Consider the following 12,544-nt stretch of genomic DNA (forward strand, 5'->3'; position numbering starts at 1 on the left):
GAGGATCATACAACTGGTGCAGGAGAGACTTTGGGTCAACAACTCAATGAAATCAGGTTGTTGAGTAGAAAAAAAGCAAAAGAAGTTAAGGATGAGACTCGAAGACTCTAAACTTTTGTGTAACTGAAAGGAAACCTACAAAATCCGAAAGCTAGAGATTGATGAAATGAGCAGAGAAAGGTGTGAGCACATAATGCTGCAGCCGAGAGGGAAGCTTGGCAAGATCACTGGGATATAACACTGATCATTGATTCTATGTCTAGACTTTGTCTTAGGGATGATGAAAAAATAATATAATTCTATGAAAACTATGCAACAATGACCAAAACTTACCAAATCCTCCACATGTAGTCTACTAAGACACCAACGTCTATCTACCCAATCACATTACAAGTTCTCAAAACTTTGCTCTTGGCCGGACCATATCATGAGCACAAAATTATGGTCAAGTTAGCCAATGAGGTGTGGAAACAAATGAAAGGGTGTTGTATAGCAGAAGTTGTGGCTCATTCAGCCACTATGGTGGCCGTTATCTGGTCGCATAATTACAGACTAGATTACGCCCACCATAGACTTCTATGGGTCACAGTGATGAACTGGGCACATTCCCCCTATACATTACAGTCTAGTAGAGGGCACTATCACTCCTGGCTCACCTACCGTGTAGCAGCCCAGATTTCTACCACCATAAAGCCTTGCAACACATGAGGTCCCTGGCAACCTAGGAAACCAAACACAGCCAGACCCAAACATGTACAAACAAACACATCTGACCCAAATCATGGCAATTATATCATCACAGAGTCAACCCAGAAGCTTAAATTCTACCTACAGGAGTCTACAGAGAGACTACAGACCCTGTACCTGGAGAAACTACCGGACCCCAGAGACCGTAAGATCACGAGCCGTTACAGACTGAGCGCCCACAACCTGGTCATGGAGCCTGGGTGACACATGCCCAGGGAGAGGAGACTGTGCCAACAGCGCCAGGACCAGAAGGCCACCAAGGGTGAGGTCCACTTCCTGCTATGCTGCTCCAAATACTCAGCAGTGAGATCTCCTCCCAGACTCCAGCTCCGTGGAGGTAGAAGATTCATATTCTGCTGGGCAAAGAGGAGACCACAATGGCCGCACATATGTCACCGCCTGCTATAAGCCGAGAGACATGTGACATACATCGGACTCCTCCATCCGGCCCACGAACGCTTTACTCTGCACCCTATGTCCCCCACCCCTCACTCCGTCTCCTATTTTCTAAATGCTTTGGCAATGCTAATGTTCATTTGGTACTGCCAATCAAGATTCTTTGAATTATTCTCTACCGGTTCAATAGAATGTGTATAGACAGTTTACCAAAATTTGACTAATTTTAGTTCAAACCGAGAAATTGCTAAATTGATCCATTCACATGGAGAAACTTTTTTAAGATATTTGCAATACTGGATTTTTTTATTTTATTTGCTTCCATTCACCAGTGAAGTAAGTTGTGGGGGGAAAAGCGCCATGGAATGTTTACATTATTTTATATGTTATTATATTTTACATTTTATTCTATTCTGGAACTTATCCAAAAAATAGGGAAAAACGTTTCCTTCTAAAGTTTTTAGAAATCCTTCCAGGATTTCACAGGGCAGGAATAGTTGGCACCTCTAGTATTTTAGGCCTCGCACATGAACATTTGTGGTCTGATGTAACAATGACACAATTGGAATGTGTGATGTAAAAAAAAAATTTGTTGTAAAAGGGGATTGAATATTCATCTGCCCAAGAGACATATAATAGACATCCCAAAGCCCAATATATGTAACATCTCCAATGGAATTTATGTTTTGTGTTTATAATTCATAACAAATAATATTTATAAATTTATATACATTTTATGCATAAACTGTATAATCTCAAGATATTTAATTTGATTACAATTTGAATTTTATTATTTATTTTGTGGAAATCAACCAATCTCCATTCTTATAGGTGTGTATTATAAAATGATCCCTCCTCTCCATCAGGCATCACTATACTGTCCATGCATTAAGTAATGGAAGACACTTATAGTCAGGAAACACTTATCCCCCTCATGTCTGTACAGAATATACGGATGTGAATTATTTATCGTGTCTTCATACACAATGGACTTTTCCATTTCAAAGGGTTTAGCTAAATGCGCTGAGACGTCGTTCTCCAGGAGTTGTCTCGTGGCAGATGTTTTGCGGTTACTTATTCTGTCCATTTTTATTAGTTTACATGGGGCAGAAGGAAATGAACCTCAGGCGAGGTAGACGTTGTATTTGGGTCAAGTGACTCTGTGCAATAATTTCCCCTTGGGGATAAACAGAGATCTTATCTTTTCTTATACTATTGGGGTTGACCAGTCCCAATTTTATAGGTCCCATTAAACATCGCTCCATGACCTTGCTCCATGCTCGTAAATGGGAAGATGCCCAAAGAGAGGCAAACTTGGACCAGAGAACAGCAAAGGAAGTGACATTTTAAGGTCGGAGGAAGTAATGTCCCATTGTCCAAGTAGGCAAATTATTGGCTGAAGCTGGTCCTGTGACCTTCCAGCCAGATGCATCATGTGAAGTCTGTAAGGATCGGAGTGACGCGGGAACTAGTAGCCAGAGCAGGTAAGTGACTGAAAACGAATGACTGCAGGATCAGACTACTCATGGCGCATGTTTGTAGTCTGTAACTATGGAAACACATACTTCTGCAAGGGATCTGTTTCCATGGTTACAGACACTGTAACAGTTTAAATCACTACAAAATATCTGGTGGCAAAGGAAGAAGAAAGAAAGTTTATTGATGAGATTTAAAAAAAAAATGGAAGAGAAAGAAAAGAAAGCAAATCTAGCGAGACGTCTATGGGAGGATGGATTCTGAGGCAGCAACATAGAAAACATTCTTACAGGGCTCCCAGAATGATCTGAAGCTTCTCCTGCACCACTTGCACCAGGAAGTTCCCTCTTTGGGCTACTCAGATGGCGGTCAGACTCTTTAAACTGGACAAGTTGTTCATCTAAAGCCTCCTTTTGGGATTGCAGTCTTTGAGCATGCGCAGATTGAACACCTAACTCTTTCTCCAGCATGAAGACTGATCTGTCCTTAAATTTAATTGCATCCATCTACAAGGAGAACAGAAGAGACGTCACTTACATGCAGCGGCACCGGGAGCTTGTAGAAACCACTAGAGACCACAAATTGGGGCACATTTACTAAGGGTCCGAATCGCGTTATCCCGCGGGGTTTCCTGAATTTATCCGATTTGCGCCGAATTGCCCCGGGATTTTGGCGCACGCGATCAGATTGTGGCGTATCTGCGCCGGCTTTCACGCGACAGAAATCGGGGGGGCGGCGTGGCCATCGGAAAACCTGGCGGATCCGGAAAAAAACACAGAATTTTTTTAAAAAATTCTGTCGCAAAAATAGCACTCACATACACCGAGACAAAGAAGGTGAACTCCGGCAGACTTCAGCACAGCAGCGACACCTAGTGGATATTGGGGAGCAGAACCCGAATCAGCATCGGAGAACGCGCCGCTGGATCGCGACAGGACCGGGTAAGTAAATGTGCCCCATTGTCCCTGACATCTCTGCTCCAGTAAATACTTGTACATCAGTTCTTTACATAATCTCTGCCCTAAAAATGCATCTATAACAAATCCTGAAGGCTACTTACCCATAAACATATTTGTTGTAAAAGGCTGAAGGCTCTATTTACACAACACATTACTTACAGATCTGTGGTCTGAGCTAGAAAACTAAAGGCAGTTCTCATTCGTGGCTCAGATCATTCCATAGAACCACCACCCGTGGTGCCACTTAAACTATTTGACATTAGGCCATTCCCAAGGGAGTTGACTAAGTGACCCTCTCCGGTCATACCCTTTAACAACTGTAAATGAATCGATGGTTGATACTACAAGGTTGATACGTCTCGTACTTTTCCCGTTTAGGAAACAAGAGATGATGGTGCGAAGTAGAGAATGGTCAGGAACAAACCAAGGTCCAAGCAGAAGGAGTTTCCGTAAATTTAGATAGAGACCAAGGATAACGACAGGTAGATTCGGCTCTGGTCAACCTGAGGTTAGACAGCAGCATATCAGACAAGTTGGCTAAAAACCTCTAACTTTTAGGTACCTTCTGGTCGGGGAAGGGTCTCTTATTAAGATAATTAAGGTTAACCCTAACTGTGCCCCTACGGGCATCAAACAATACAGACACTGTCTGGACGGAAGAGAACAAGGAGACAGAGACCAAGGGCAGCACGACCAAGGGCAGGTGAAGGGGACGTTGTCTATCTTGGGGCCACCAGCCTTACAGGATGACATTGTCCACTTATCCTACAGAACTGGTATTTTAATCAGGAATTCTTCAAGTATTTACGACTAACACATGATGATCCAATCTCCATACACAGATATCTTAACCATGAGATGACCAGTAGACGATTGTGCAGATGGATATGAAGGGTTTTGGTTACATGTTATGTCGGATGGAATTATCCTTTGATTTATGAATATTAAATGGTTAATACTGTCACATAACATTATGGACCAAGGAGATATTTGCTCATTGACATTTCAGTTAGTGATTGTTACTGCTGAAATTAGATGCTTTACAGAAATTTACATTATTAGATGAGTAAAATGTATTTACCATGACATAAAGACTCACTCCATGTCCTATATAATGATTACATTAGACCTAAATAGTCCACAAATCCGCTGTTAATACTTTAAAAATCAGTTTAATCCCCGTGACACCATGCGAGGCTCTGCAGAGCGCACACAACGCTCCACAGCTCTGCTTCATACAATCTATTAATACTTCTCATACAGAGATCATTGAGAGGTTGTGGCACTAAGCAGTGTTACTCTGGGTGGTGCAGTTCACGTGTCTGATGATAAATGTGTCACTGACTGGGTCATAGGACGTAGAAAACCAAGAAGGTGAATATGTGGGAGACGTCGGCAAAGCATCTGCCAATGCCGAGTGCATTCACTTTGGTGTAATTCAGGAGTCCCCTGCTGTCTCCATCACTAATGGTCCAAGCAATCAGGCCCCAACAATGATAAGTGCAATTTATGGAACGCCACAACTTATTTAGGTTGGGAAGAAATCACATGTAAATTTCCCATAATGCAAATCCATCCAAGAAAAGAGACAAGTGACTGTTGTATCATACTCATTTATTTCGTTAATCACCATATTGTGTGGTTTGTAACTTCCTCTTTTGCCTTGACCGGATGTTGCTTGACAAGGTGTTATGGTCATGTCCAGAACTGGAGTAGATTTCTTAACTTCTTGTTGCCTCATCCAAGATGCTGCTGTTGTCCAAAGGGTTTAGGATGGTAAAGCTGGGATGGAGCTCTTATTGAGACATTGTGGGGTAGGTTGTATGGAATGGAGGTGTTAAGACACTGCAGGATGGCTCATCCAAGATGGGATGGTTGTAAAGAAAATGTGGTGGATCTTCTGAGATGGCACTGTTGTAGAGAGACTGAGACGCCTCTTCTAAGATGGTACAAGTTGTAGATAGACTGGGATGTACTTATCTGTGATGGTTTCATTGTAGAGAGATTGGGATGCATCACTTGAGATGGTGGCAGAGAGACTGAGATGGCTTATCCAAGATGATACTGTTGTAGAGACTGAGAGGCCTCTTCTAAGGTGATACTGTTGTAGAGACTGAGAGGCCTCTTCTAAGATGATACTGTTGTAGAGACACTGGATGCTCTTCTGGTTTGCTGACTTGAGGTGGTGATTTTGCGGAGACACTGCAGGTTGTTCTGCCTGAGATGCACCTCTTGTAGGTTTGCTCCTGGGGGTTTGGCCCTTTCATGGACACTGTGGGTTGGATTATCTGTATTTCTTGTCTGGGTCAGACTCGGCTGCCGCAATAAATGTTTGTGTCAATAACACAATGAAAACAATATTGAATGTGACATTTTATTTTTAGAAGATCGGTTCCACATCACAACAAACATTTTGTTCTGGTTCACTTTTGTTTGCTCGCGCTGTAGACTGGAGTGAAATGTTCCTTAGTTTTCAACAATGTAAATACATATATATTCCTATATAGAGAAACCTCAACAAAATATGCAAATCACATGCTGAAAAATATCAAAACCAAAATGGCAGTGACCATTTATATGTTACCACTCAATAGGACCGAGCAGGAGGGAAGGAGAAAACGTTTTGCTCTCCGGTGTAGAATAATCAGTATCTTTTGGAGGAAACCCACACAAACACGGAGAGAACATACAAACTCTTTGTAGATGTTGACCTGGATGGTCCCAGCGCTGCAATGCTGTAATGCTAACCACTGAGCCACCATTATTAGCACATCTATACCCTCAACTTTCTCTTTCACTAGGTGGCACTAGAGGCAATTTTTTTCACTTTTCCAGGAAGTAGAACTAAACTGAATATATTTTCCCACAAATCCCAGGAGGGCGAGCATGGCCTGGACCTCCCCTCACCTATATGACCGTCTCTACTTGTAGAAACATTACATCTCCTGCTCCCATATAAAAAGATATGTGAATCAAAAACATAAGATAACGAAAACCCTTTGTGATCCCATTGTGTCATGTTTTCTAGCTGCATGTCTTCACTTTGGAGGTTTTCTATGTGTATAGAGGCAGTTGACACATCTTTTTTAGATCTGTCAGTAAATAGGATTTTTTTTTTAATTTATTTATAATTGTAATTAAAATCTAAATCAGTTCACATGTTAATAGTAATGGAATCCAGGTTATTCCAAAGGGTCCACTTACCTCACTTACCTAATCTTGCAACTATAGATTTGGTGATATAACTAAGTATTATTAAAAACTGTTATGCTGTGATTGGGACAGGTAGCCATAAGAGTAAGACTCCCATCTATCTCTACCTATTTGCCCAGCCTACCCTAAGCGGTAGATGCTAACTGGTCAACATTCCCTTCCTGCACAAAGTACAATTAACAAACACAGAACAATACAAAGAAGAGTAGTCAACAGATACATAGAGGACAATGCAGTACAGAATCATCAGGCAAAATATATAGTCACAAAACAGGCAAAGAGTCAAAGAATCCAAAATACAGAAGTCAAGAGAAACACCATCAAGCTCCAGACAAAGAGGAAAAAGCAGTTGTGGGATGTGATGTCTCAGGTCTGGTCCAAAAGATGATTGAACCAGTTCTCTGAGATCCAGACAAGGCAGACCAGCAAGGGAAAGCGCGAGTGGAGGAATATTCTGTCCATCTCAGCTTAACTGTTTGCAACCCAGCGCAAAATCCACAGGAGAAATGACACTTAGAGGATGGCACTGAAGCCTGAACAGGCACAGATGTTACACACTTTCTGAATCGAATTAACATTCAGATGGAAAAAAATAACTAATTTCCTCTTCCATTGTCAAAAACATCCTTGACATTCTCCAGTTTTCATTTTAATGCAAAGTCACTGTATAGTTCTATAGTCACTGCACTAATGTATTATGTGATTCTAGATGTATCTATATTTTCACATCTTATGTTGATGCCTCTTTTGGAATCTTTTCCCCTAGACAGCAGAATCACCATTACTGGTAAATTTCAGCAGCCACGTGGTCCTGCTACCATCCAGCCGCGTAGTCCTGCTACCATCAAGCTGCACGGTCCTGCTACCATCCAGCCCCGCGGTCCTGCTACCATCCAGCCGCATAGTCCTGCTACCATCCAGCAATGCAGTCCTGCTACCATCCAGCTGCACGGTCCTGCTACCATCCAGCTGCACGGTCCTGCTACTATCCAGCTCCGCGGTCCTGCTACCATCCGGCCACTCGGTCCAGCTACCATCCAGCCATGCAGTCCTGCTACCATCCAGCCGCACGGTCCTGCTACCATCCAGCCCCGCGCTCCTGCTACAATCCGGCCATGCAGTCCTGCTACCATCCAGCCGCACGGTCCTGCTACCATCCAGCTCCACAATCCTGCTACCATCCAGCCGCATAGTCCTGCTACCATCCAGCCAAGCAGTCCTGCTACCATCCAGCCCCGCGGTCCTGCTACCATCCAGCCGCACGGTCCTGCTACCATCCAGCCGCACGGTCCTGCTACCATCCAACCCCGCGATCCTGCTACCATCCGGCCACTCGGTCCTGCTACCATCCAGCCATGCAGTCCTGCTACCATCCAGCCGCAATGTCCTGCTGCCATCCAGCCCCGCGATGCTGCTACCATCCAGCCGCATAGTCCTGCTACCATCCAGCCATGCAGTCCCGCTACCATCCAGCCCCGCGGTCCTGCTACCATCCAGCCATGCAGTCCTGCTACCATCCAGCCGCACGGTCCTGCTACCATCCAGCTCCACAATCCTGCTACCATCCAGCCGCATAGTCCTGCTACCATCCAGCCAAGCAGTCCTGCTACCATCCAGCCCCGCGGTCCTGCTACCATCCAGCCGCACGGTCCTGCTACCATCCAGCCGCACGGTCCTGCTACCATCCAGCCCCGCGATCCTGCTACCATCCAGCCACTCGGTCCTGCTACCATCCAGCCATGCAGTCCTGCTACCATCCAGGCGCAATGTCCTGCTGCCATCCAGCCCCGCGATCCTGCTACCATCCAGCCGCATAGTCCTGCTACCATCCAGCCATGCAGTCCCGCTACCATCCAGCCCCGCGGTCCTGCTACCATCCAGCCATGCAGTCCTGCTACCATCCAGCGGCACGGTCCTGCTACCATCCAGCCCCGCGGTCCCGCTACCATCCGGCCACTCGGTCCTTCTAACATCCAGCCATGCAGTCCTGCTACCATCCAGCCCTGCGGTCCTGCTACCATCCAGCCCTGCAGTCCTGCTACCGTCCAGCCCCGCGGTCCTGCTACCATCCAGTCTTGCAGTCCTGCTACCATCCGGCCCCGCGATCCTGCTACCATCCGGCCACTCGGTCCTGCTACCATCCAGCCATGCAGTCCTGCTACCATCCAGCTGCATAGTCCTGCTACCATCCAGCCATGCAGTCCTGCTACCATCCAGCCGCATAGTCCTTCTACCATCCAGCCATGCAGTCCCGCTACCATCCAGCCCCGCGGTCCTGCTACCTTCCAGCCATGCAGTCCTGCTACCATCCAGCAGCACGGTCCTGCTACCAACCAGCCCCGCGGTCCCGCTACCATCCAGCCCCGCGATCCTGCTACCATCCAGCCGCATAGTCCTGCTACCATCCAGCCATGCAGTCCTGCTACCATCCAGCAGCACGGTCCTGCTACCATCCAGCCCCGCGGTCCCGCTACCATCCAGCCCCGTGATCCTGCTACCATCCAGCCGCATAGTCCTGCTACCATCCAGCCCCGCGGTCCTGCTACCATCCAGCCATGCAGTCCTGCTACCATCCAGCCGCACGGTCCTGCTACCATCCATCTCCACAATCCTGCTACCATCCAGCCGCATAGTCCTGCTACCATCCAGCCAAGCAGTCCTGCTACCATCCAGCCCCGTGGTCCTGCTACCATCCAGCCGCACGGTCCTGCTACCATCCAGCCGCACGGTCCTGCTACCATCCAGCCCCGCGATCCTGCTACCATCCGGCCACTCGGTCCTGCTACCATCCAGCCATGCAGTCCTGCTACCATCCAGCCGCAATGTCCTGCTGCCATCCAGCCATGCAGTCCTGCTACCATCCAGCCGCATAGTCCTTCTACCATCCAGCCATGCAGTCCCGCTACCATCCAGCCCCGCGGTCCTGCTACCATCCAGTCTTGCAGTCCTGCTACCATCCGGCCCCGCGATCCTGCTACCATCCGGCCACTCGGTCCTGCTACCATCCAGCCATGCAGTCCTGCTACCATCCAGCTGCATAGTCCTGCTACCATCCAGCCATGCAGTCCTGCTACCATCCAGCCGCATAGTCCTTCTACCATCCAGCCATGCAGTCCCGCTACCATCCAGCCCCGCGGTCCTGCTACCTTCCAGCCATGCAGTCCTGCTACCATCCAGCAGCACGGTCCTGCTACCAACCAGCCCCGCGGTCCCGCTACCATCCAGCCCCGCGATCCTGCTACCATCCAGCCGCATAGTCCTGCTACCATCCAGCCATGCAGTCCTGCTACCATCCAGCAGCACGGTCCTGCTACCATCCAGCCCCACGGTCCCGCTACCATCCAGCCCCGCGATCCTGCTACCATCCAGCCGCATAGTCCTGCTACCATCCAGCCATGCAGTCCTGCTACCATCCAGCCATGCAGTCCTGCTACCATCCAGCCGCACGGTCCTGCTACCATCCATCTCCACAATCCTGCTACCATCCAGCCGCATAGTCCTGCTACCATCCAGCCATGCAGTCCTGCTACCATCCAGCCCCGCGGTCCTGCTACCATCCAGCCGCACGGTCCTGCTACCATCCAGCCGCACGGTCCTGCTACCATCCAGCCCCGCGATCCTGCTACCATCCGGCCACTCGGTCCTGCTACCATCCAGCCATGCAGTCCTGCTACCATCCAGCCGCACGGTCCTGCTACCATCCAGCCCCGCGGTCCCGCTACCATCCGGCCACTCGGTCCTGCTACCATCCAGCCATGCAGTCCTGCTACCATCCAGCCGCACGGTTCTGCTACCATCCAGCCCCGCTGTCCTGCAACCATCCAGCCCCGCGGTCCTGCTACCATCCAGCCCCACAGTCCTGCTACCATCCAGCCGCATAGTCCTGCTACCAACCAGCCATGCAGTCCCGTCACCATCCAGCCCCGCGGTCCTGCTACCATCCAGCCCCGCGGTCCTGCTACCATCCAGCCGCATAGTCCTGCTACCATCCAGCCGCATAGTCCTGCTACCATCCAGCCATGCAGTCCTGCTACCATCCAGACGCACGGTCCTGCTACCATCCAGCCCCGCGGTCCTGCTACCATCCAGCCCCGCGGTCCTGCTACCATCATCCAGCCATGCAGTCCTGCTACCATCCAGCCATGCAGTCCTGCTACCATCCAGCTGCATAGTCCTGCTACCATCCAGCCTTGCAGTCCTGCTACCATCCAGCCGCATAGTCCTGCTACCATCCAGCCATGCAGTCCTGCTACCATCCAGCCACATGGTCCTGCTACCATCCAGCCGTACGGTCCTGCTACCATCCAGCCATGCAGTCCTGCTACCATCCAGCCGCATAGTCCTGCTACCATCCAGCCACATGGTCCTGCTACCATCCAGCCGCATAGTCCTGCTACCATCCAGCCACATGGTCCTGCTACCATCCAGCCGCACGGTCCTGCTACCATCCAGCCACATGGTCCTGCTACCATCCAGCCGCACGGTCCTGCTACCATCCAGTTGCCTGGGGTTCTGCTCCTGCTGTTTGATGGGAGACTAATGTGGGTCTTATATGGCCCCGATCTGTTTTCTCAGCCTCTTGATGTCTTGAGATGAAACATAAAACATAGCGAGGAGCCAACAGGAGGAACCTGGAGGATTTCTAGGAAAAGCAATAAATTCTGCCGCCACCTCCCTCCCGGGCTCCATATAACACAATTATCCTGCACCGCAAGAAACTCTCCGTTATGTTTCCATTTATTTTATTTCCAATCAACATCGTTATTTTTCATGAAGGTCAGAAAACTTTCTGTAAATACTTTAGTGTTTTATAACTATCGGTCAGTCTCTAAGGCTACATTCACACGACCATATGGGGGACATATATATGGCCGATGTATATACGACCGATATACGTCCCCATAGACGGCAATGGGCGCACGGCGCCCTACGGGAGCGGTACGGTGCAGCACACGTGCGGCATTGTACAGCTCCGTACCCGGAAAAAGATAAGACATGTCCTACCTTTCTCCGTAGTACTTCCTATGGAGAGGGGCGGGGGTGAGCTGGCTCACCTCCTCCTCCTCTCCCCGTGTACTGCCGTTGCCCACTACGGTACGGGCGGGCAACGGCAGTGTGAATGTAGCGGTGGATGCCCGTATCCAGCCACCATTTACCGAAATAACAGGGGAGGGGATCAGCAGTGATTGTTCAGCCGAAACATTTTTAGATACTGCTCTCTCTCTCTGGTATTAGCCGCAGCAGGAGAGGTGAGAGGCCATAATAAAAACCGGTAGCGGCAGCTCAAGACCTCGGGGACCCCGGGTTTGTATGAAAATTGTGGCCTCCTGAATTTTTGAAAATGGTTTGATATTTATTGGCTACATACAGTACTAGAACCAAGATTTCTGAGCAAGGAGGGGGGACCCCTTTTGTCAGCTTTCAACTCTGCAGAATAAAAACCTTTGTAGGACCTCAAAGATCCTGGAATGGCTCTTGAATATATGTTTAAAGCTCATGCCCTGGGGTGGAGGTCCCGCTTCTTTCTTAAAGTAAATCTGACACTTTAACCTCTACAACATCTACTGTTGGTTAAAAAGCTTAATACTGGTATATTGTTATCAAGGACAATAACAGGTGATAAAAATTAGCATTTATGTAAATTAGGCTGAAGGGCTCTGGGAGCATGCCCCCCACAGTGCTTCTAGACCGTCTGCTGTCTCCTCTCCTCCCAATGAGGTTAGGCGGCTCTAGAGGTGGGGGATGAAGCAGGG

General features: G+C 48.4%; 1 protein-coding gene across 10 annotated transcripts in view; it reads right to left on the reverse strand.

Moving 5' to 3' along the window:
* JAKMIP3 (Janus kinase and microtubule interacting protein 3) overlaps nt 1–12,544 on the reverse strand; it is a 122,768-nt gene that overhangs the window by 64,701 nt on the left and 45,523 nt on the right. For 6 of the 10 annotated variants that reach the window (XM_072131096.1, XM_072131095.1, XM_072131094.1 and 3 more), the window contains one exon: nt 2,910–3,125. The exons of the other annotated variants lie outside the window; for them this stretch is intronic. In XM_072131096.1, coding sequence (XP_071987197.1) covers nt 2,910–3,125 — 216 coding nt within the window. The remainder of the gene's footprint in view (nt 1–2,909; nt 3,126–12,544) is intronic. 10 annotated transcript variants of the gene reach the window in all.

This window comes from Engystomops pustulosus, chromosome 11 (assembly GCF_040894005.1).
Source record: "Engystomops pustulosus chromosome 11, aEngPut4.maternal, whole genome shotgun sequence".
Classification (NCBI taxonomy): Eukaryota; Metazoa; Chordata; class Amphibia; order Anura; family Leptodactylidae; genus Engystomops; species Engystomops pustulosus.